The sequence below is a fragment of the Solea senegalensis genome, unplaced genomic scaffold, assembly GCF_019176455.1.
Source record: "Solea senegalensis isolate Sse05_10M unplaced genomic scaffold, IFAPA_SoseM_1 scf7180000014711, whole genome shotgun sequence".
NCBI classification, from domain to species: Eukaryota; Metazoa; Chordata; class Actinopteri; order Pleuronectiformes; family Soleidae; genus Solea; species Solea senegalensis.
This window is the reverse complement of record NW_025321104.1, coordinates 216,483-242,591: the sequence shown is the minus strand read 5'-3', so window position 1 is coordinate 242,591 and position 26,109 is coordinate 216,483. Positions and strand designations below refer to the sequence as shown.

General features: G+C 42.8%; 1 protein-coding gene across 4 annotated transcripts; it reads right to left on the bottom strand.

Moving 5' to 3' along the window:
- Window positions 1–903: 903 nt before the first annotated feature.
- On the bottom strand, window positions 904–25,620 carry ep300a (E1A binding protein p300 a). Of its 4 annotated transcripts, none has more exons than XM_044016655.1 (31): window positions 25,143–25,620; window positions 21,305–21,987; window positions 20,166–20,345; window positions 19,622–19,952; window positions 18,863–18,982; window positions 18,348–18,587; window positions 17,950–18,055; window positions 17,686–17,811; window positions 16,967–17,084; window positions 16,491–16,632; window positions 15,799–15,873; window positions 15,604–15,689; window positions 15,307–15,462; window positions 14,351–14,839; window positions 13,417–13,825; window positions 13,170–13,288; window positions 12,927–12,990; window positions 12,430–12,605; window positions 11,434–11,522; window positions 10,477–10,587; window positions 10,165–10,221; window positions 9,986–10,063; window positions 9,827–9,894; window positions 8,864–9,014; window positions 8,555–8,701; window positions 8,345–8,458; window positions 8,076–8,241; window positions 7,790–7,957; window positions 7,280–7,441; window positions 6,893–7,174; window positions 904–6,428 (listed from the first exon to the last, which is right to left on the bottom strand). In XM_044016655.1, exons 1-31 carry the CDS (start codon window positions 25,234–25,236, stop codon window positions 3,282–3,284), a joined length of 8,454 nt encoding a protein of 2,817 aa, XP_043872590.1. In that variant the 5' UTR covers window positions 25,237–25,620; the 3' UTR covers window positions 904–3,281. The 4 variants fall into 4 exon arrangements, with proteins under 4 accessions (XP_043872590.1, XP_043872592.1, XP_043872591.1 ...); XM_044016657.1 differs by having other exon boundaries at window positions 10,477–10,557; XM_044016656.1 differs by having other exon boundaries at window positions 18,869–18,982.
- Between the last annotated feature and the right edge of the window lie 489 nt (window positions 25,621–26,109).

The window sequence follows — 26,109 nt, the reverse complement described above, 5'->3', positions numbered from 1 at the left end:
TGAATTTTTATACAGTTTGTGATAACCACTGAGCTCATGCCATTAGTCGCTTGTGCTGCTTCCGTCCTCCGCCGAGCGAAATAACCTTGCACTTTATCGTGACGTGATGAACCTGCACATGAATCATGCTCCAGTCTACATCTTGTATTTCTATGTTCATATGGAAAAAATAAATGTTGCTCATGTTTAACATCCCCTCTGTCTGACATGGTTTGTGTTTGAGGATTGTTACCTTTTATTAAAGAAATCTTCCTCCTTTTGTCTTCTCTCTTTATGGGTCACCACGGTGGATCATCTTGCTCCATCTTGTACCTCTTCCTTGTGTCCTCTTTATTGACAGTATGTCCCCCTTCACAACATCCATGAACCTTCTCTGTGGTCTTCCACTTTTCCTCCTATTCCTGCATGTGACCAAAACATCTCAACCTTTTGACTTTCTTTTAGTTATTTAAAAACTAATGTTCAACATGGTCACTTTTAGTGGAAAATCACAGCATTTTAAGTGTAAGATATAGGAATTTATACTAGATTTTAGCTTGGAAAACACAATATAAACAAACAAAAAATGGTACAGCATGATTCTGAGCCTCGGTAATCAAGGACTTTTGTATATTTTGAGTAATATTGTACATTTCTTTTTCATACTGCTGATATTTCTGGGTATGTCATGGGTTATAGAGTTAGGATTTAGGCCTTTTTTTAACCATTTACATTCATTTAAATACAAAAAAATCTGCTTGATGCTCTGTTGTACTCGAATGTCACCTTTAAAAATTAAGAGCAGTTAATCTTCAGAACTCTATTTGTTATTTCTGCCACATGATAGGCTTTCTTTCCCGAAAAATATGAATTATTCGCCTTAACATCGTCTGTAAACGCAAAAACAAATAGTCAACGATTGTGTAATTTTTCCAATGGTACAAACATACTTTATTGTACAATTAATTTATTGGCAAAAAAACAATCAGACCACCAAAATAACTTAAAAAAAGAAACTATTGAAAATGGAGCAACAGTTATTTTTGCTTTCTCTCAGCAAGCACCAAAAAATTGTTAACAAGAGGAACAAAAAAAGAAAAGTGGTCAAAGATTTCATTTGAATACTAAACAAATATTTAAATAGTCGTATTTCCAGTCTCTTTAGAGGAGAAGAAATGATAAAAACAAAACCATTTGTTCAGTTGCCATCAGTCTGTACAGTGATTCAGTATGTTTTTTTGTTTTTGTTTTTTTTTACAACTATAGTCATGTACATGAAAGGTTTCTTCAAAAAAGGATGGTATAATTAAACTCCGCAGCTCCCCCGGGGGCAAACTGAGCGACCGAGACTGTCCGCAGTGTCATTTTGCATCACCATTAACATCTTTTTTTTTTTTAATACAAAACAAAACATGTTTATATCTAATAATTCCTGTAGCTTCAAGTTTTATTTCCAAAAAAATAAAATTAAATAATATATCTATATATAAAAGACAGTTTTTCCTTGTGTTTTTTTTTCTTTTTTTCTTTATAAAATAAGTCTCAAGATATATTGCCACCTGGTTCTGACGCGTTCCCCCTCCCCCCAAAACCCAGCAAAGCCCAACCTTTCTGAGAAAAATAGTGAGCGTGTGAATATTGTGTCTTCAGTCCTCTCCGTAAAAAGCTAAACAACCAAATTTAAACGGATTCCGATCAACACTTCTGATGGACGCCTGACCCTGGTGCAGGTCTTTGTCCAGGCGTGTGACCGACACCCTCCCTTGTTGAAAAATACACAGAAAAAGGCGCATTGGTGCTTGTGACCTACGACACCCCCACACTGTACCATTTTAGAAAAAATCTCAATACTGTACAGTAGCTCAGGAGTACTTTTGTAGATTTTTTTTTTTTATCATTTTCTTTATCATATTTTTACAGATACAGCAAATACCAAATCGAACAAGAAAAGGGAACAAAGCAGCAGGAACTTTCTGCTCATAACATTTTAAATATGTACAATTTCTTTGTGTTTGTTTTTTGTTGTTTACACTTTTTAACTTTTCATTACAAAAACAGTATCTAAGTCCACCATTTTCTTTAACTTTGTACAGTACTGACATTGATTTGTGGCTGAGAGGCAGTTATGAAGTTCAGGGAACAAAGGAGGAAAGAGAAGTGAAAGAGGAAATCATCAAAGGATGAGGAACCAGGCAGGAGTTTTTTAAACGACTTCAGCCCAAAAAACACATCAACAACCTTTTTCTTTGTATCACAGTTCTTAAAAAAACAAACAAAAAAAAAAACAACCAAAACAAGCTTTTATAATATATGTACATGCACAACCTGTGAAACATTGGCCAGATAAAAAAAAAAAACAGACATAAAAAGCGCCTCCAGCTTAAATATCAGGCGTTAACAGTTCATCCCTCCATTTTGTTTGTTTTTTTTAGGGTTCAGGGTGAGGAAGATGTGCACATTCATAGGAAAACTCAAGATGGTGGGGTGGAGACGCGGCACACGAGTGAAAAGGATCTTCATCTGTTTGACCAAACTCAAGGTCAGTGTCACCTGCCCTCCAAAAAACACTGTTATGGTTTCATTCAAACCTAAAAGACCCTGATGGAAATTTAAAAAAACAAACAAAACAACAATAACAATGTCAAAAATTTAACTGCATTAAACCCCCGCACCCTTCCACCCGTTCGATAAACTCATCTGCATCCGACTCGTGGAAAAATGTCCATGACTATGAAAGACTGTAATGGAAGATATGTCGGTGCTTGTTTTGTGATCCACTGAGGGGAAAAAAATAAAATATACTTGACTCTCTGCAAAATAGATACAATCATGACTGGGTATTTAAAAGTAGGGGGTGGGGTGGTGGTGGAAACAAATGTACGTGTGTCATTTAACTTTAAATTTTTAGCCACATTTAAAATCTTAAAAATATTCATAAAAAGGCAAAATTCTCAGTCCCTAAAAATATTGAGTCATAGACTTAAGGAAGAAATATCTTCAACCTGAAACACTGCCCTTCCACCATTTTGTACACAATTGGCAAAAATATATAGATATTTATATATATATATATATATATATTAACAGCAATAACTTACCATTGTTTTAATTTATTCTTTTTATTGACTTCTAGGATTTATGTTGCATCTCCCATAGGAAGGAAGTTTCAGTTCTTATTTGTACATCACAAAAATATTTAAATAGAAAATAAAAACTTCTAAAACCTCAAAGTCGCAGTCCCACGCTGCTCTCCTGTCGTGGCAGTTTGTCAGTACATGGGGGGCAGCGATGTGGAGCCGGGGCTACATCAGGTCTAAACTGTTGTGGTTAATGTTCGTTCCCAGGTCCTGGTTATTGTTGCCGCTGTTGGCGTTATTCCCTCCCAACATGTCTGGCGGCCCTGCCTGACCACTGTGCATCCCCGTCATCCCACTCAACTGGGACATGATGGAATTCTGGTCTGAGCTGAACTGACTGGGATCTATGGAACCGCCCGGCTGCTGAGGTTGGGGAGGCTGGGGCGGTGCCATGCTCGGGTGATGTTGGCCTAAGTGGCCCGGGTGGGGCGAACCGGTCTGAGTCTGTGGAGAAATGCGATGAGGTGAGGGCTGGGGTTGAGCGGAGGGCTGCATGCGCGGGGACGGGCTGGAGTGCGGCGGCTGTGACTGCGGTCTTGGTGACGGCTGCGGGGACCTGACCTGACTACTGAGCGACCCTGCAGGACCAAGTCCTCCCTGTCCTTGGAGATGGTGGGGGGACTGAGCCATCTGCTGCTGCGGACTCATAGGACTGCTATGCTGGGCTGGAGAGCCTCCACCGAGGTGCTGCTGCTGCTGAAGCAACCTCTGGTGAATGTTCTGGTGAAGCATGCCTTGAGATGTCTGAGGCAGTGGGGGTCCAGCACCCCCCTGCTGTTGTCCCTGCACTGGTCCGACTGGTCCAGGCTGAAGTTGAGGTCCTCCTGCTCCTCCGGGACCTCCATCTTGCCCTTGAAGCATTTGATTCTGCTGTTGTTGTTGTTGCTGTTGCTGTTGCTGCTGCTGCTGCTGCTTCTGCATCTGGAGCCTTTGCTGTAGCGCTGCATTCACTGACATGGAGTTAGGGTAGCCTTGTTGACCAGGCTGTCCTGGTCCACCCTGTGGTCCCCCTTGCTGCTGCTGGGGGCCCACTACACCTGTTGCACCTGGCTGGGGTTGTGAAGAGGGTGGCATACCCGGCTGCCCCTGACCAGGCTGCATGAAGCCTTGCTGGCCTTGCTGCTGCTGGAACTGCCCGTGGTTTCCCATCTGCTGCTGCTGCTGTTGTTGCTGCTGTTGCTGTTGTAGGTGTCTTCTCATCATCAATATTTCTCGAAACTGTGATGGCATGTTGCCTTGTTGCCCTGCTTGCATTGCTCCCTGTTGTTGTTGTTGTTGTTGTTGTTGCTGCTGCAAAGCAGCCATTTGCTGTTGCTGTAGATTCCCAGGCATCATTGGCCGCTGCTGCTGCTGTTGTTGTTGTTGTTGTTGTTGCTGCTGTTGTTGTAACTGCTGAAGCTGAGCCATAGTGGGCATGTTTCCACCACCTGCTCCACCCTGAACCATGTTCATCCCTGGCTGACCTGCCTGGTTCACATTAACTTGCTGTTGTCCTTCCATGCTAGTAAGTTGGTTAGCTCCAGGGCCTCCCACACCAGGCAGCCCTCCTGCAGCACCTGGGAACCTCACACCTCCAGGGGGCCCCTGAGGTGGCCCCCCAGGTCCTCCAGGTCCACCCTGAGCATTTTGATATCTGGCTGCTCTTTGCCTGATGAAAGCAGCCATGAGAGTAGGGTTAGAACGTAGGATGTTGAGGACTTGCTGCTGTTGAATCGGTGAGCTTGGGGAGCGCAGCGTTCGCAGGAGTTCTTGTAGTGCTGCCTGGGGCAGGTTTCCTGACGCAGCTGCACTTGCTAGTGCAGCAGGTGTCGCAGCTACCCCTCCTGAAACACCCATTACCTGCATTATCCCGCGGTTTCCTGCTTGAGGCTGCTGATTCATCAGCTGCTGCGGTTGCTGAGGAGCTCCTGGCTGCTGCTGCTGAGCAGCCATGTGGGCCATCATACTTGGTCGTTGTTGGGGGTTCATGGCTGGTCCCCCGGCTCCCCATTGCTGGTTTGTTGGCTGTAGCTGTCCACCACCAGACTGAACCTGCTGGAGCTGCTGCTGAACCTGAGGTGGCAACTGTGACTGAGGGCCACCTTGCTGCATCCCTGCTAGCATTCCCTGCTGCTGTGGGTCTAACATAGTCCTGCCAACAACTCCCTGAGCCTGTGGGGGCATGCCCTGGGCCCCAATGTGGGGCATGCCCATCTGGGCCTGAGTGTTCTGGTGGTGTGGATGTTGGGGAATCATGCCACCCTGTCCCAAGTTACGGATCTGTGCTTGGGCCTGGGCCATCTGTCTCTGGGTCTCTGCTAGGCGCTGAATTTTTAGGGCCGTCTCAACAGCAGCCAGAGGGGGGCCTTGCTGTTGTCCTTGTACAGGGATGGTCCCCTGGACTTGGTTGGGTTGTTGCTGGGGTGGGGTGGCTGGACCCAGTCCAGGTTTACCCAAAGACTGGTGGAGAGGAGATGCTCCAGGTGGTCTGGGGTTGTATGGAGGAAGACCACCAGGGTGCTGTGGCTGCTGGACATTGGGAGGTTGCTGCTGGAGCTGAGACACCATCTGCTGCTGAGGAGAATTCATCATCCCCCCTCCACCTCCTCCACCCACTGACTGAAACTGATGGAGATGGTGTTGCGGTGGCATGGCACTACTTTGTTGTTGAACCTGCTGTTGCTGACCTGGCACTCCCATTCCCCCCATCCCAACACCCTTCTGCTGTGAATGTGCAGGCATATTCCCCTGTGTGGGTGTCTGTGGGGTAGAAGGCTGCGTGCCCACAGATGTAGGGGTACCAGGACCAGTTGCTCCGTTGTTAGCTCCTGGAGAAGGTAGACCATTGCCACCAGGAGCTCCTCCAGGAACAGGCTGACCCACTCTTTGCATGCTGGCCATCCTCCTCCTTAGCATCTGGGCTTGCTGGAGCCTGTGCTGCAGCTGCTGCTGACGGAGCTTGTGCTTGATGTTCAGACAGAACGGTACTGGGCACTTGTTCTCCTGACAGTGCTTAGCGTGGTAACAACAAAGCGCGATAAGCTGTTTGCAGATGGGGCAGCCACCGTTGGTTTTCCTTTTGCAGCCCTTTGTGTGCTGAACAACGCGTTTCATCTTCTGGCAGGACGGCAGAGAGCAGTTTGCATTTCGACACTGGCACGCATGGACGAGGGACTGGATGCAGCGCTGGATGCTGAGGCGACGAGAGTCTCCAGGGCTCTGGGTAGTAGCAGAGGCTTGGTTGCTGCTCTCATCATCCAAACCAAGGCCTAACTTCTCCATCTTGTGCTCGTGGCCCTTAGTGTTGTAACATGTGATGCAGAGGTCATAATCCTGTGGGGGACGAAATGGAGCATAGTAAGGTCTAGCTTTAGCACTTTTATCTGACCAGAAAAATGACATCAGCTGACTACTAAAATAAACTGAATGATCAGTTTTTTCACACATATTCTTAGATGACAATGCCAGGATTCATCAGGTTAAAATTTGGACAGAATGGTTCAAGGATCATTTTTGTATGTGGATTGTCCACTACAGAGTCTACATGTTAACTCCCAGTGAGAATCTTTGGGATGTGCTGGAGAAGACCAACTTGGTGAAAAATGAATGCAACCATGGATTTAAATAAATGTCCTGACATGGCAGCAGAAATCGCTTATCCAAAACAATGCCCTGACAAATGCTTGTAAGCTAGATGAAGTACAATAAAAAAAAATGATGTGTGACTTTTTGTACTGGCGGTGAATTAGAAAATAACCCGACACCACAATGGAGAAAACGCACCCTCGCCAACTCACCTCACAGACAGTACAGTGGAAACGAGTCTCCACATGGTGCTTGCACTCATTACAAGTGTAAACAAATCGGTCCTGGCTTTGGTTATGCAACTCCACCAACATGCACATGGAGCTCCACATGGACCTCCGCAGTGAGCTGAACTCAAGGTGTTTGTCCCGAGCCAATGTCAGGAAAGCATCGCGGCCATCCATGAGGTCACACGCCATCAGGGGATCAGGGTCGGAGATAGGCGGCAAGGCATTAGCCATGGGGCCTGCGATCAGCCGGATCACAAAGAACACCTAGGACAGGAATAAGAAAGAACAGATTCACAAACAATTCAACTTTGTCAACTCTCTGGAACCTTCACATTTTACTTTGCTTAATAAAAGATTATTCTCTTGTACCTCTTTGTGTTTCTCCATAGTGGCATAGAGTTTTTGTGAAAGGTCGTTGGAGACGCTGGGCATCCCTGGCTTCTTCTTATTGCCTCTGCTCAAGCTGCCCTTGTTCTTACTCGTCTTCTTGTTGTTCTTCTTCTTTGCATTTTTACTGTCACTCTTTGTGTCCTGCACAAACAAAGACAATCAGCGATTATTATCTCTATTAATTCCAGGAAATCTGTCTGTTTAGGTCATTTGACAGGCATCATTGATGTCTGTGACAAGTGCCAAAACTGTTGCCTATCAAAGGCAAGATTCCTGATCACTTTTGAACAAGGAACGTCGGTCTGTTAATCGTCCAATGGGCACCAGTGTGTGCAGTGCAGTGTAGTAGAAATGTGACCGATATCAATAAATGAGCCACTTCCACATGCCTAAAGACAGTCATGCCAATTGACAGAGGATACGCAAGGCAATGTGCCATGCACGTGGTGCTGGGTGAGGTGAAGCTTGAGATGTGGGTACTGTACTTACATCAATACTCTCATTGGAAGTGCTGTTCTCCTCCCTTTTCCTCTCCTCCTCCTCTTGCTCCAGCTCTTTGATGCTCTCCTCCAACACATTGGGCCAAAAGTCACCCTCAAAGTAAGGCAGCTCCTTGGCACTGGTCAAACGATCCTCTGTTGCCTGCTTGAAGATGTCCTTTAAAAGGGTGTAATGAAAACAAAATTAATGTTTCGTGTGGGTACAGTGCAAAATCCTTTCTCAAAAGCCCTTGAGGAGTAGGAAGTGTAACTCCAAATGCTGTCTCTCTCTTTACCTTGTAGTCGTGCACTATCCGCTCTGCCACAGCTTTGTCTAACATTTTCTTGTACCATTCCTGAAGACGTTTGGGCTTTGGGATCTTCTGATCTATAGGGTGACAGTGGAAGATGTAGTCGTCCCCTTCACTAGGTGGGCAAGCCCAGATGTGGCCAGTGGTGTAGCTGAGGAGAGATAGAACAGAACATTTATAGACTGGCAAAACTAAGCTTTGTGATGTGTGACTGGAGATCAACTTTAAAATTTAGTTTGAGTGCAAGTACTCACCCAAGTCTCTTGACATATTCCAAGTACCCGATGAGGATTTCATGGTAAACTGCTGTTCGTAGTCCACGGGGTCGGAAGAAGTGTACACTGTCCAGGTAGGATATGTATACTCGCCTGAGTGGGTAAAAGAATACATAATTAAACATATTAAAAAAATATATCAGAACTTTTGAAACTATAAAGTTTATGTGAAAAACAATCGATCCTTACCGCTGGTTTGGCTGAGGACAGTCAGATCCGTACTCTTGAACATGCATCCCAAAGAAGCAGACCTCTGCTCCATCAATGTCCTCAAATGCAAAAAGGGCTTTTGTCCTGTATGGGAAGGACTCTGACATTTCTCCACTGTCCACAAATCTGAAAGTAAAAAAAACAAAATGTAAATTTACTGACTGGAAAACAGAAAATAGGCAAGCAGCATTTGTATACTAGCCAGTAAAGACGTTCAAATCATTTGATTTCTCCAGTTTCTGTACAGAAAAATAAATAGGTTTATGTAACATAAATAAAATTCTTTACCTCGACTTCATGCCTGGTTTCACCTCCACAACTTTATCTGAGACATGGACGACACGAATGGTGACTTCTCCAGACTCCGGGTGGCTCTGACGCTTCAGGAAGTCGTTCACCCTCGTCTCCAGGTAAACTCCCAACTTTGTGTGGGGCAACCCTGGGTAAGAGGAAATCAGGCAATACATTTTTAATTTAGTACAGTTAATATATACCATGTGGACAAATGTACTTGGATACCAGACCATTACAACAAGGATTGTCATGATTTAAATACTGTACATATCCAGTGCTTTAATATGGAGTGTTTCTATGGGAATTTGTGCCCATTGACTGTGTAGAGCAGGGGTGTCAAACAAATTTTTGTTCAGGGGCCACATACAGCACAATTTGATCTCACGTGGGCCGCACCAGTAAAAATAGTGAAATAACAGCATAATAATCTATGAAAAACAAGAACTCCTTTGTTTTACATTTAATGCAGGATATTTTCACAAAGCATGACATTTCTTGAGAAATATAAGTGCAATTTCAACAATATCATGCATAAAATCACACTGGATCTAAAAAGGCACAAACATATAGTTACAGATATCCGGAAGTGAAAAATATTGTATTTGACATTACGTTTAGATTGTAATCGTAGTGTGAAATTTTAATAAATTCATCCTGTGGGCCGGATTGGACCCTCTGGCGGGCTAGTTCTGGCCCCCGGGCCGTATGTTTGACACCCCTGGTGTAGAGCATTTATGAGGTCCATGTCTTGGTATTAAGTTAAGATTGCCTTTCAGTGAAGATAAGGGGCCTATGGCCTATTGAAACACCTGAATTCAACACTTAGCAGGTGTGGCCAAAATACTTTTGTCCATATAGTAACAAATGTTAAAGAAAACAAGGTCAAATATGACATAAAAGTACACAAAACCATACAGAAATACACCAGTTATTTATGATTACAAGGAATGGACTTACTTTTGGCAGAATACTTGTTCTCTTTCCGTGTCTTATTTGTCTTCTTTAAGCAGCCATCACACACAAAGCTTGAGGTACAACAAGCAGAAAAGTAGTTTGAGTCAATGGAATTACATAAAAAAAAAAGATTTGAAACAAAAATCATGAAAATCTACTCACCCAGCCGGCCAGATTGTATCATTGTGCAGGACACAGATCTGGTGCATCCTTCGCCCACAGTCTAAACATTCAACAAGCCTGAAATAAAGAAAGACAAAATAATGACATTTTATTACTTGAACAATATGTGGTTCTTTTATTTTTAATGCACAGATGACATTAGCAGGCCGATAACTTACAGTTCAGGGTCCAGTGTGTCATTCTTCTTCTTCTCAAACTGATCCTTGTTAATTGATCTGAAAGTACGAGAGAGTCAATCAACAAATGAAAAATAAAGCATTAAATCTTCACTTATGAAATCGTAAGACACTAACTAAAGAGGGCTGTATTCACTTATACAAGTATAAATAAATGTCAAAATAATGTCCAGACCAAAGTTAAATTGGTTAAATTTAGCATTAAAAACTTCAGTCAAAATTAACACTAGCTTTACATTTCTTGTTTCGATTTTAATGTGAAATGAACTTCCTTGACAAATGAGGAAAACTTACGCCTGTGGCTGGGAGGGGTCGTCGCCCAGGGAAACCGTCTCTCCCTGTATCTCGTTGAAGCACTTCTCGCAGAAGTGGTACCTGTTAGCAACAAGCCCAAATTTTGGTGAACTACACCGTTTCCCCACAGCACAGTCAATCACAGACAGCGCATTGGGGGCAGCGCATGGGCAAGGCAGGGTGCCACAAGCGGAGCAAGCAGGAAGGAGGAGCGCAGGACAGCAGGAAGTCGTCATCGCAACAGCCAGTCATGATTTGTTTTAGGGGTGAGAGTGAGAGGATGGGGGATGGGTTTGGAGGTGCATGGTTTGGTCAAGGCAAAAAGCAAGCCAATGTTGACAGGGGGAGGACAGACAAGTCATAGAGACCAGGAACAAGACGAGACGAACATCCAGGACAACACAGCAGAGAGTCGAGGAAGCAAAGATTAGCAATTTGGACATGACAGGATGAGCAACAACAACCAACATCACAGCAAACAGAGCAGGAGGGGAATCTAAATGTTGAGAAGGCAAGCAGTAGCACAGGACATAATAAAGACACTGAACACACATGAACAAAGAAGACAGCTCAGCGGTGCATTCAAGTGTTTCATTTTAAAGTCTGTCCTTTCATGTTCCAGTGTAAGGTGAACTTAAACTGTGAACTGCCTGTTTTGTGTTAAAATTAAACAAACTGACAACTTAAAGAATGTGAAAAGTGGGCAGACTTAAAATGGCACATGAAATACAAAAACAGGGAAAATGAAGGGAAGCATTTGGGGAAATAAATTAAAAATAAAATGCACACCCATAAAAAATGCCGATATCTACCACCTTATTCAATTCTACATATCTTATATGCCACCTGTTTAAGTAACTGAACCTCAACCAAAAATCTCTTGCCATTTTGAACTTTTTAAATCTTTTTAAATGCCCCTCCACCCTTTCTAACATGGGCTTCTTCCTCCTTCCGTACCTGTTCTGGTAGCTGAAGTAAGCAGCATCTCGGGGAATAGTGCAGAGCTGCTTTCCATAGCAGCACAATGTCTGAGGGGAAAACTCCAACTGATGGACAGAAACAAAGAAAATGGAAATGAAGATGAAGTTATCACCAGGACCATCAACGGCAAGTTCAGTGACAACTGACTCAGCTAATCCAACACGCACTGAATGAGAGAAAGGCATTAGTGAGCCCCGTGTTGGTTTGTTAAACAAAAAGGGAAACACCAACAACATGATGTCATTTGTGAACTTCAGTTTGTGACAAAATGTACTACACAATTATTTCCCATCCAAATAAAGCATTACTACACGACAAATGTATACACTTAATGGTTATTAATAACTTAATAGTTAACTAATAAGAAAATGGCAGGTCCTGCTGTGTGAAACAAACCCACATTCACAAAGCTATAAAATCTCTCCTTGAAGATCTGAACTGAGCTAATTAAGTTTTGTAATTACAGCCCCGATCAAGCCCTTCTTTGTTTTGTCTTTTTGTCAGAAGTCAAGCTTTAAACCAGCCTCCCATAATAAGGGCCAATCACTTCTGTTATTTGTCTGCAAAACCAAAAATAGCAGAGTCTAATGAGAGCTGAAATGCGATATGGCGGTGGTATGCCCAAGGCCAAATTTAGCTATGAAAGCACTTCACTGCCTCCATTTTCAAATGTGAATGAGGGGAGATAATTTCTCCTACATTTGAAGTAGACTCAAACCATTCATACACGGCGCCTTTAACGCAGGCATGTGTGACGCATTTTCAATGTACGCATCAAAGCTTGGTGTGATTACGCCGATCATTATACGCTGTACCTCATAGGAAGATTGCGCTCTCCCTTTGAGTCACAGAGCCCAATACCAAAAATATGCTGGATTTGTGAACATCATGTCATTCAACATGTTTTCTTTGATTGTCCATTAAAAACATCTATTGCCAATTCCCATACTTTTATACAACACTTTGTCTTACCTTCCTACCACAACAGTAGCCAAGGCTCTGCATGACGGGGTCGATCTCCTGCTCGAACACCTCAGCCAGCTTTGAGCAGTACTTGTAGACTCTGGATGTTTTGCGGTTGTACAGCCATGCGTTGTTAAACATCAGCCAGATGTCTTCCACGTACTGCCAAGGATCCTGGTACTGACCTACAATCAAACACAAAGCATTGCATGATGGCGTAAGTGGCGTTTCCAAACTAATAATGAGTGTTTACTAAGTGTATGAGCTTCTTTAGACCGGGATGAATAACATGAGCAGTTAAGCAGTCTGTGTTTACAACCAGGTCATCATCTAAATAAAGGTGATGTTCTGCTTTCAGATCTTACTTGTACATAAATCCACTTCCAACTCATCTATACACATTTGATTTATCTTAAAGAGAAAAGTTCAGAAAGTTACTCATGGTCCACTGCTTTTCCCAGGAGAGACAAAAAAACATAAGCTGAAATTTAGCAGAAAGTATTTACCAGTGTCCAGCTTTCGTTTGATGGTTGATAAGTCCATGGGGTTCTTCACAATGTCAAAGTAGTCCTGCAAGACCACAATAAGCCATTAAAGCCCATGTCAGAGTTTGGCGAGTTAAAAATAGACACAAGTAAAGCAAAATCAGATGCAACATCAGACCCAATAGTTAATTTTCAAGTTCTCATGAGGAATATAAGGGGAGTACATGGCAGGGTAATAAAAAGATATCAGTGGGGATTACGTACAGGTATGCACAGCAGTTGTGGGTCAACAGGCATTCTGAAAGGAAGGGACTCTGGATCTTGTCTGTAGAGAGATTCCAGGGTCGGCATCAGGGCCTGACGAAGCTCCTCTGGCTTGAAGACTGAGAGGAAAGGAAGATCAGAGAGGAGATTAGGACCAAAGTGGAATCAGAAAGCTGCAATTTTCCAATCACTTCTAAACTACTTAAATAAACCCTTGGCTTTTTACGACAATTGAAGTCCTCCTTACTCTTCTTTTTCACTGGGGCCTGTGTTGCTGCCTCTGACGTCTCCTCCTCCTCCTCTTTTACCTCCTTCTTCACCTCCGGTTTCCTGTCCTCCGTTTTTATGCCGGACGTTGGCACCGTTGTTGATGTATCCATGGGAACACCTTTACCTCCCTCTCCAGAACACTCCTCCTTCTTCACCTCTGATTTAATGGGCTTTTCCTCCATTTTGAGGTTGCTGAGCTTCCCTCCTTTGGAGCAGCTTCCGGCATCACTCTCATCCTCCTCGTCCTGCTGCTTCACCTCCATTTTGGAGTCCAGGTTGGTGGCTGAGGCGTTCGACTGCGGCTGCTGTGATGAAGTGTCCAGGCTGCTGACGGACGCCGGAGTCAGGGCCTGGCTGTCCACAGGGAATGAACCCTTTTGTGACAACTGGGGAAGAGTGACATGTAATGGTGATGCATATGACAAAAACATTTTATAAAATTAATTCTAAGAGCTTATGGTCCTGAGTAGCAGGGCTCAAAAAAACAAAACACAAAGGCTGGAATTTGGTATACAAGTAATGTATATAGCAAATCTGACTCAGAGTTCACACTTGCATTTATGCTTATTGTTACATTTTGGAACATATATACAGCTTTTTGAAATTGGTCTGCTTTTTGATATATTATGCCTAATTCTCAAACTTGCATTAGAATACAGCGCAGTCAGTATCTTTATGGTATTTCAAGTTCTGCTTCATCATGTTTTAAATCAGTTTGAAATAAAAAATGAAAACGCAAATCAAATAGCAATGGCATTACCATCAGCACAATTCCAATTATATATTTTCCCCCAAATTGTTCAACACACCAAGTAGGAAAAAACAGGATGAAAAGGTTAGGAAACTACAACGGGATCAATTAAATGTGTAATATTATGATCTTAAAACTCTATAAGATAAATCCCACTAACCGGAGTGCGTGGCAGCTGAGCACTGTGCTGCGGCGTTGAACTTGAGGCCAGTCCAGGGTGAGACGGAGTGGTCGACCCAGCCTGCCCTATATGCTGCTGCTGGAGGGACTTGTTGGAGCCCGGGCCTTGGCCGAGCTGGTTTTGCTGGGGAGGTGGAGCCAGCTGTGGCGCATTAGGCGTGTGTGGCTGTGGGGTCTGGGATCCAGCTAATCTGGGGGGTGTTTGGTGAGGTGTGGGTGATCGGCTGTGAGCCGGGGAGGGGGAGCTGCCACGCATGGCTGCCAGGTGAGGGATGGAGTTGGGTTGTTGGTTTGTGTGAGATGGAGTCATCGAGGAAGGAGGTGCTCCACCAGCCGAGTTGGGTCCTCCACCACCCACGCTCTGGGGACCCATTGATCCCACAGAGGGGATGCCACTGGGACCACCAGCGGAACCTGGCTGCCCCAGTGGACTAGCAACAGGAAGAGAAGGAGGGGTGCCCATCTGAGTCTGTGGATGGATATGGATGAGGGCACAAAAACATGGGAGAGAAATGCAGGAACAATTAATAACAAGTTAAGGATCAAGGAGCATTTAAGCATGCGTCTGTTCAAAAAATCAATAATTTGCACTACATAAAAAAATTATTTTGAGGAAAAGAAAACACCACTGATCAAAAGGCACAACTTAATTTTATTACATCCAAGAGAGTTAAGATATGCAGCAACGCTAATAAAGAAATTAGACCATGTATAACATAAGAATACATTTAAAAAAAGTTACTATTGGATTTAGCAAGGCATGAAGAAAAACTGGTGGACTCGCTTAATATGATTTGATTCAGTGTGACTTTTGAAGGAATTCTGCAGTTAATTCCATTTTTTTTAATAATGTTGAAATTGATACAGTTAAATAATAATAATAAAGTATGTGACCAACTTCATTTTATCTTTAAACCTCAGGTAAGGCCATCTTACTTGTGCCATTCCAGTCTGTGCACCGGGCTGAGAAATAGCAGGCTGAGCTGGACCAACTCCTGGTCCTCCAGAGCCTGGAAACTGTCCCTGGGACAGATACTGGTTCTGCATCTGGTTGACATTGGGCTGTCCCATCCTGGATCCAACCATTCCCATCTACAGATGTAAAATGGCACTGATGAGGTTCTCAAAAAGTTAACTTTTCTGAATAATACAAGCAGCATTTTGTTGTGTTAGTTTGCAAAGAAAAAAAACCAGACGCACATAAAACTAAGTGATACTTGGTGTTGTACTGACCTGGTTGCCAGATGATCCCATCGGGAGTGGAGGCGTGGACCTCTGGCCCATAGATTGTATCCCCATCTGATTGAATTGATTCATACCTGGAAAAACACAAAACATGTTTGTTTGGGTTATTGTACACATATATGTATATTGTACAATAAATCATATGACTAGAGTTTATTTCTCTAAACAATTTCTTTGACATACCTGGGCTTTGCATCCTGTTGACCATCTGATTTGGTCCAGTCGGCCGCACCATAGATGGGTCAGGGAGGGGACCGTCTATAAAAACAGAGACAGGAAATTAAGAGATTCAGGTTATTATCCGTGGATAGAAAGAGAGGTGGAACAACACAACCCAAGCACTTGGTGGAGAAGATTTGGATAAACTCTGGAATGTTTTGTGCTTTTTGGTCAGGTAAGGTCATTGACCTTTTGACATGTTAGATGTTATTTAAGACTCAAACAGATAATCAAATTTGTTTTTGACTAATTGCTTATTACTTGTAACTTTTTCAGCTTATTAAATGTGATTACTTTCTGGGGTTTTTGCACCATATAACAAATACATCATTAAATGTCTTGTTTGTGAACAAAACAAGACATTTGAGAACATCACCAATCAACACTTTTCAACATTTGCTGACATTTTATGGATCAGACTTTAATGGATAATCGTTAATTGCAGCCCGACTAGATACTTTCCCAGAGTGAATATCAAGATCACAGTTCAGGCTGAGTAGTGTTTTCTTTGTAAAATTTGCCCACTAATAATTCACAAATTAAGAAGCAATTCTCAAAGATTACAACGCTGCAATAATTTCTGTTAAATTATCGTTCAAAATGAGTGTGTGCTTCCTGTCATCACACAGCTCTACATGTGCTGCATGTCCACTCACTTGGAGGCAGTCCAGTGGAGGGCTGACCCATGCCTGCAGGCCCAAGGCCCAATCCCTGCTTCTGGAGCCGTGTCCTCCTCTTCTCCTCCAGCTCCTTCTGGATCTTATAGATCTTCTCTGCTAAGAGGTGATAGTACTCAGCCTGTCAAAAAGAGGGAAGAGGGGTTAAAACATGGCCAAGATGTTTTTTTAAAGTAATCTAAATTTATGGATAAAACAGGTCAGTCAAACTTTGAGTTTGAACCCAAGTCCTTTGTTAAGACAAACCTTTGTTTTACAAGCTGCAGTAAACTTGACTTGACAACTCATCAGTTAAACTCATGAGCTCAGTTTGCAGCCACATCCCGTGATGCCACATGAGCAGTGAAACTTTTAACTTTTGACAGCTGGTTAGAACAACCAAATGATGTGTTTTCCCCTTTATGAGCAACACACTGAGCTAAGACAAAGTTACAAATAAAAAAAGAGTGACTTACTCTACTGTTGGCTGACTCGTACATGTCTCCCTCAACTTTTCTGGCATAGGCCACCAAGTTCTCCATTCGTCGATCCTTGAGGGCGGCAGGATCTGGAGTAGGAAAAATGGCCTGAACACTAGATGGGAGAACAAAAAGGAAAAAGGAAAGGAGAGAGGGAGGCAAAATATTAATAGAATGAAACTTGCTTAACACCACGTTTGTGTGTATAAAGCATAAGGGGTTTTCTGTGCTTATACAGGATGTAAACATGGGATAGGAGCATTCATGGCCCTAGTGCTAAATCATGGTCATTTTCATTCATCACCACTTATCATTCCGTCAGATGACAGCGCTGTCATCGGTAGGGTCATTGTGCTTTCAAAAGGCTCGCTAACATTTTAAGCACACTCCAGCAATTTTTAGATATATGTGTGGAGAAATGGGCCCAGAAACTCTCGGGAGTTTGACATTCTGACATGATAAACAAAGAGTGAGATTGTCCAAGTCAAGACAAATCAGCAGGAGAACCTCTGGAGTGTCCAGGTGAGGTGCTGGTCCATGGGTCGTACACGCAGAAGGTAGGACACTCACACTTTCCGCATCATCTCCAGAGAATGTCTGGAGTTTATTGCATGTCTGAAAGCAACTTTGGGCTGTGTATTGTAGAGGGATAACTTCTGTCGACAATATGCCAGAAAGAAAGTGATTATATTTCAGAGCTCTTCTTTAGTACTCACAGTTTGTGTACCAAGTGGTTTCGTAGGTCCTGCGTAATGTCTTCATGCCAGCTTTTCCTCATGCCCGTGGCAGAGAGTGGAGCCGCCGTGGGCAAGGAGCCGACCCCACCGGCATCATTCATCAGACTAGAAGGGATGGAAGGGTGGAGTTTTAATAGTTAATTTTTTTGAAGAGAGAAACGTCTTAGTCTGATGAATAATTTTATAAAAAACTGGAGACCATTAGGAAAATGATGCATTGTTATATTTTGTGTTCCGTCTCACCCTTGGCTGTTCACATTCAGGTGCATCATGGTATCCTGTAGCAGGCTAGCTTGTTGACTTTGAGGTGAAGCTCCCACTCCTCCATTAACTCCCATAGGACTTGCACCTATACATATAAAGAGTCAGGACATGGTCAGTTTTTCTTCCTTGTGTTTCTCTGCTGCTCCTGAAGCTTGGGAGCAGTATTATTTACTGCTCCCAAGCTTCGCCTTGTGTTCAGTGTAAGCTACAGATAAGCACTTTTTAGGGGGAGGACAATCAGCAACTTCTGAAAGCCATAAGGCACATCTTATTCTTCAACTCTCAATGCGAAAAGTAATTCTAAGCTCTTAGCTGGAGAGAAATACTACACTTTACGCTTGTGTTTTTCTACATAGAATTAAGGAAAGGGAACTCACTCATTGGATTCAGAGACCTCATGCCGGTCTGGCCTTGCAGACCTTGGTTGGGCATGTTGGACTGGGGAGACTGGGCTTGGATCTGGTTGCCCTGGTACGTGAGGCCCAGGGCTGCGTAGGCTCTCTCTATAGAGCTGGGGTCAATCTGACTTGGCGGGTTGAGGTTAGGTGCACTTGGTTGGCCACCAGATACAGCACCAAGAGAATTGCCTAGACCTGCAGCAGCAGCACCAAGTAGAGCTGTTGGATCAAAAAAATAGAGAAGGATTAATAATACAAATAATCTGTTTGACACAATATATAAACAAAATGCCTGGATATTATGAATAATTCATCATCACTACACTATAGATGTATGTAACTGATACTGCCAACATTTCGTCTTAAAATACATAATTACAAACAGTATTCCATGTATCAACATATATCACAAAATGACAAAATATGACGACGCCATCAGGACATAAAAAGTAGCAGAAATGTGCAAGTAAAACATTGTTTGGTCAGATACAGACACTCACACTGCGGGTTCCTCTTGTCCCCAGCATTCTTCAGTGGCAGACAGACAGGACAGTCGTGTCGCGTGCAGTTCTTCCAATGAGAGATGATCTGCCTTGATGATGCACAGTGAGCAACTGAGGACGAAAAGGAGTAGAAAGACCAGAGTAGTTGGGATATACAGAGGTGGATCATGGGAGGAGAGGGAGGAGGAGACAACAAAAATTGATTAGAGATGAAATTAAATTAGAGATGCTTGGGTAAAAACAATGACAAAGTTGGTCTGTTATTCTTTATATACCATATAACCCTACAGATAAATTAAATTAAAACATGATGCAACTCATGCCTCATTCGCACCTGAGTACCAACCAGTGCATTTAATTTTACCATGTCAGGAAGAGCACTACTAAGGTAAGAATGCAATCACATTGTTGTAGCACCACAATGTGGCAATTTTATTTTACTTATAGGAACAAATAGAAAATGACAACGAAAAAGCCAACAACCGTGCACGCTCACTTTAAAGATGCACCAGTTGTGACGATTATTCTCACAATTTTTCCCCCAGTTGCATTGTGTGAGTACATATGCTAGAGTCACGCAGACCACAATTGCAGTACGAATGGAACTATAGTTGTATACATGCAAGCAGAAATGTAAGGCAACTCTTTGTGGACATGAAGCATGGAGTAGCCCTTAAAACACAGCCACGTTGTCAAACACAGCAACACATCACAGCTACAAATTGAGCATAAAGCATCTCTTTAACTCACCCTGACAAGATTTGCCAGCCTGGCAGTGTGTCATGTGGTTGAGAACATTCTTCATGGTGCGACAGTGGGGAAGGTTGCACTGCCGGACTTCACCGTTGGCCTGTTCCCGCCGCTGGCACTTGTGTGCATGGAGCAGGAGAACCAGTTGCTGCTGGATCAGCTTGCGTTTCTCGGGGTCAGCCGTAGGTGGTGCGCCAGCTGCAGCAGACGCTGCAGAAACCTGTGAACCAGGACCAACTAGACCTGCCTGAGCATTGGGTACCATCCCTGGGGCCCCTCCCACAGGTGCACCAGAGGGACCGCCCACACCAGCTTGTGACTGCTGGGAGCCCTGTTAATTAAAATAGAAGGGAATAAGAAGATGGGACACGGATGAATGAAAAGAGTAGTCAACCGATAGGAAATAAAAAAGGGCGAGGAAGAACGGATGAAGGAGGAAAGAGAATAAGAGATGAGGGAGTGGTTGAATTTAAAATAAGAGGGGATGAACAAAGAGGACTAGTTCATGTGAAGGAAAACTGAAACAAAACACATTTCTCCCCACCATAGAAGCCATTCCTTGCATGGGCTGGTTCTTCTTATCCACACTGAACTGGGGCAGGCTGTTGGCCATGGGGCCCTTGTTCTGAAGCTGAGGGCCCAGCCCTGCACCTCCAAGACCTTGATTCCCTTGCCCAGCATAAGGGCCACCAAAGGGGCCTCCTGGGTTTCCCATCATACCCATCTAACAGGACAAAAATTAAAAGAAAAACTACATATGATTAGGAAATAGAATACCATCAAATCAAATAAAAAAACACAAATCATTATGTAGCTGATTCCTCAATAGTGTCTGATATTTCCATGGTATTAATTAAAACATTTAACATTTTGTACATGTAGGTTTCCTCATGCCACAAAACTATTTACAAAAGGGTCATGCTTATCTAAATAACAGAAAAGTTGCATGTTAATCGGATTGATTCAATAATAAGAAATACTGGGTGATGTTACGAAATCAAGAGTTAACATTAACACTGTGAGGACGTAAACTGAAATTAATTGTTCCCCTTTTCTTCCTGCAAACGTTTGATCTTAAAAAAAGAAAGCAAACCACTGGTTAACTCCTCGTCATTATGCCTGGCTATTTTCCTTCATAAGTTTGAGTTGAATTTTGACTGAACCAGAAAATCTACATCAAACATCAGTGTCTCCGCCGCGTCATTTGAGCAACAGCAACCTGCGACTACAACATTTTGCTGTCAGTCCCATGGGTCTGTAAATCACACATGCAGACTTTTCTACTTAAAGTACAAGCATGAAAATAAATTGAATTAAAGGGAAAAAGTTTTTGGTCATGTGGTCTTGACATTTACTCAATCACAAAGTGTGCGCAAATGAATCAAGAAAGGCTAAAATGCTTCCTAAAAATGACCCAACCTTGTCTGAATTAGACCACGACTCTGCTTTAAAGGGTAATGCTTTTGTATAGCATAAGGTGATTTTTGAGCATTAAGTGGAATATAATGAGAGTTCTACAAATGACTAATGAGAATAGTAAAACTGAGTTGTATTTGAAAAACAGCAAGAGTGTAATTTAAATCTCTCCTTTTTCTTGTGAATTTACTGCAAATGAATGGATGTATCCCTATGGAATATTAAACTACGTCAAAAGGAAGAGGAAATCATTGCTGTACACACTACCTTGTTCATTGCTCCAGGCTGCTGGCCTCTCATACTGTTCTGTCCTCCAGGTCCTTGTTGCTGTAGCGTCTCAGCCAACAGGTTGCCGTTTCCACCCATCCCTTGATTCCCAAACCCCATCCTCGGGGAGCCGTTCATCACTTGGTTCCCCATCATTCCTGGTTGCTGCGGTCCATTATTGCCTTTCTGCTGTGCGCTCATCATGGCTCTGTTCATGCCACCCAACATTCCAGCCGCAGCATTCTGTTGCTGCTGCATCATGGTGGCCTGCTGTTGAGGAGAGAGGTGCTGCTGCTGCCCCTGACCCATCATTTGCTGAGGTCCCTGACCAGGGGATGCTTTCATGTTTGCCAAGTGTTGCCCCATGGCAGTAGGCCCTCCTGGGCTGCCCATGGCTCCTTGGTGCCCTTGTTGGTTTGAGGCAGGGGCCCCTGAACGCAAAAGCTCAGACAGCTGTTTGTGCTTGGCCACTGCGTCCTGACCTCCACCGACACCCCCAGGACCCCCTCCAGGGCCAAGTCCAAGACCCATTCCTCCTGGCCCCCCAGAACCCAGCCCTGCAGGTCCTCCACCCAGAGTGGTGTGCAACTGGCTAAGGTCCCCGCCATTGACCAGGCCTGTTTCATTGGAGCTGATGAGCTCGTCCGGGAGATCCTGCTCCAACTCAAACAGTGGTCCGAAATCTGAAATGGAGAATAAATGCAAAGTTTACCAAGTGGAAGAAAATGAGATGGGAGAAAAACAGGGAGAGGGGCAGGGGAAAGGAGGAGACAACGAGGGACACATCCCCGATAAGCTGTTTTTATCCTTCATTTTTCAGCATGACTGAGTAAAAATGTAATTGAATGTTGCATATTAAAAATTGAGATAAAAGCTGTTTACCGATCTCTGACCAGTTCCCTCCCACAAGAAATTAACTAGTCACGGAGCACAGAAAATGCAGATGAAAGAATTGTGGATATGGAAGAGTGTGTATGTGTAGCTGCATCCACAAACACAAAACAATTGATCGTAATGGTCTGGACTTTTGGATCCCACCAATATATATATATATATATCTCCAGATACCTGTCCACTAAAATGTGATTTCACATGTTGCAAGGCGAGTGGACAAATGGACCATTTCCAAGATGCCTTTTCAGTTTCTCAGACCGTATTCACCAAGTTCAACAGTGCATGGCTTAATCAATCAAGGAAGAGAAAAAAATCACCGAAATATATCTTCAAGACAGACATTAAACCACAATCATTTGAGTCAATTTCTATTTATAATTAGTTTTTTTGACAAATGAGAAGAATGATATGTAGTTATTAAACCTAATAATTACCATTTGTGGTTACAGGTTATACAACTTAAATATCGAGAAGTTTTTGGTTTGGTTCCAGTGGTGCAGCAGCATAAATATATACATCACACAATTGGAAAATATGAAAACAACAATAGGAGGCAAGGTAAGACCGAATATTAACAAGACACAGAGGCAGAAAAGACAGTGTAACATTAGTTTCAACAATAAAGCAATATAATTATTTATTTTTATTAAATAAATAGAATACACTAAATCTTTAGATTGGCACATGCTGTATAGGTACAGTGCACTGTGGAATCGTTATATGTATTGTGCTGTTTTTCAATGTATTTTTTTACTGGGCTCTGGGTACATAATAAAGTCTACATAAATATGTACTAATAAACAATACTCCCAAACACTATATGTAATTGTCTAGCAAAGAAAACTGAAAGCAATAAACTGCACACTCACGCACATTTCCCCCCCCCCTTTATCAAATCCTCTGTATAAATCAGGTAAGAAAACGTTAATACGTGCAATATCTGGGTAATTTAATCGTTAAATTGTCTATTCCACAGATACTAACAGAGAAATATTGATAAATCTAATGCAGAGTAGACAGAATCAGATGCAGCTATTGAAAAATGATTGAGCGATTTAAGTGATAAAAATATGTGTGATTATTTTGTGTTTGAAGCAGCATTTACTGACTGATTTGACACCCAGTTGGTTAATAACGCAGTTGTTGGACATTGTGCTGTCTGTGCGCCACAGATTCGCTCCCAGGCCACTATTTCAGATGCTGCTGCTGCATGCCATCCACGGACACACACACGTGCAGTCCAGGTCATTAAGAGTCATTAAATCTGAAAATTAGTGCACATGTACCATATATATAATGAAAAAATGTGTACATTTGATTTACCTTTTATATTATGCTGCATTGCAATATATTGTTTTTTTTTTTATGACCCCTTAATAAATACTACATACATACATGCTTTTAGTTCAATAAAATCCCTAAAAAAAGCCTCGGTATGCCAATGTCACAAAGCAACTTGCATGCAATAAAGAGCATATATGGTAGATCCTTATTAGGGCTGCAATTAATTAACTGATTATTAATCAAGTGTTTTTTTTTAAAGAATGAAAACTTTCTGATTTTTTTTCAGCATTTTAAATGTGAATCATTTATGGTTTCTATGCCCCATATAACAAATAAATCATTAAAACATTCGGTTTGAGGACCTCGAAACATCATTCTGAGGTTTGGGGAACACAGACCAAAAAACAAAAAAGTACATAACATAATTGTTATGAACATAATTATTAGTTGCAGCCCTAATCCTTATTATGTATATATATATATATATATATATATATATATATATATATATATATATATACATACACACACACATATATATATATACACACAGCAAATATGTTTTGTTTATAATTCTATAACTTCAGTCTTAACCTTGATTTGACTATTTTAAAAGAAAAAGATGTAACTAAGAAAATAAAGATAACCTAAGGATGAAACTACTTATAAACATACTGTAGAGTACAATTAGCTGCATGCTCAAGCTTTTCCTGACAGCTCCTCGCTTCATAGCAGGTAAGAAAACGTACATTTGTGCAACATCTGGGCGATTTACAGATGCTCACAGACTCAGAGACATACTGATAAATCCCATGCACAGTCTTAGACAACCTAGGGGACAACTGTTCACTGTAGAATTGCAGAGCTGGTGGTTAAGTGATGAAATATCGGCGACTATTTCGTGTTTGCAGCAGCGTTCGTTTGCTGGCTTAGTTGACTACTAGCTGGTTATAATAACGCAGTGGTTGGACATGGCGCTGTGTGTGTGTCCATGCTCCACAGTTTTGCTCTCGGGCCACTACTCCAGCTGCTGCACAGAAACATACACACACTACGACAATGGCAATCTGAGCTCAACAATCAGTGGGACCTGTGCGGGCCTAAATTTAGCTCTCCAGCAAGGCTAGCACCATCTACAACCTTTGCTTTCACTAACACGATAAATAATGGTAGTTGAGGATTGTCAGGGAAAGGCTCCGTGATATGATGGGGCAAAAAAAAGGGACTGTTTTAGACCATAATAGACATAAACCTGTTAAAGCTAAGTGTAGCTAACTGTCATTTTGACACAGCTGCAACAACTTTGTCGTAAACTTGGCCCCGCGTTGAGCTTATTGCCAGTTGGGCTAACATAGCCATTAGACACGGGGACCGTCAGTTGTGGGACCCGCAGTCGGCTAGCCCACCTAGCTAACAGGGCTATCTCCGGCTAAAATGGCTGTTAGCATGCGAGCTAGCTGAAGGAAGCTCGCTCCTATTTGCACGTCCGACACACACACACACACACTGCTAACACGCTAATGTGTTAGCAAGCTACGACAAAAACAAGAGTCGTAATCCCGCGTCTCCTCGCCTCCTACGAGGGAAACATAGACGCCGAAAAAATACCAAACTTAACGAATAACGCCATAAAGAATGTATATAACTGAATAATACTCACCATTTCCATCGCTGGCGGAGGCGGAAAGTGCCGGAGAGGAGAGTTTAGGCCTCTTGGCTGAAGGCGGGCCAGAGTCCAGAACGTTCTCGGCCATATTTTTTCGAAATAAAAATATGTAAAGTATCCACAATTGCAGGCGTTTTCACGCCCTTAGAGTCTCATTCCTTCTCGTTGTCCAATATTGCGACTTTTCCCCCTCCTTTTGGGGGACTAAGAGGGGGAAAGTCCCGTGTACGGATGACTCCTCTTTCCCTGGGTTCGCCTCTCGATTTCAGCCTCGGCGAATATCAACCCCCCTCCCTCCCTCGTCGGATTTTTTGTTCTTTATAAATTTCTGCCAGCGGAGGAGGAGGTGGTGGAGGAGGAGAGGGTCGGTGAAAGTAAAGGGGGGAGACACATACACACGCAGCGGCTTCCTTCTGAACTTACACCGCCTGTTCGGATGTAAATAAACCGTCCCCGCGTCTCTCTCCCATGGATGCATCCGTCATTTCAGCCTCCTTTTCCAGCGGAGTCTGGAGGAAGATAATGTCGGGCAGACGAGGCTTGTTCGCCTGCGAAGTGATGGTGGTGATGGTGGGGCTTCTATGGACTGAGGGGATGCAAATGAAAAAAATGACAATATTTATTACAATAATGAAGTTGACACATGAGAAAATTTCTATCTGACAGGAAAAAAGTAACTAAAGTCATATTTATGAGGACATCCACCCATTCAGGGAAATATTTTTTAACAGATCTTTGGATGCAAAATCTTAACTCAAAGATTCAGTTAGTATGTAAGAAAGTGTATAATGTGTCTAGTGTATAGTGTCAAGTAATAGTTCAGTAACTATATAGTTAAAAAAGTTTAGTTAAGCTTGTTTATTAGCAGATTATGAGTGAAAAATGCAATGATGGTAATATAAATAGGAAAACATGGAATAGAACAGAGCTGGAATATTTTTGGTGTCAGATAGATGATAAA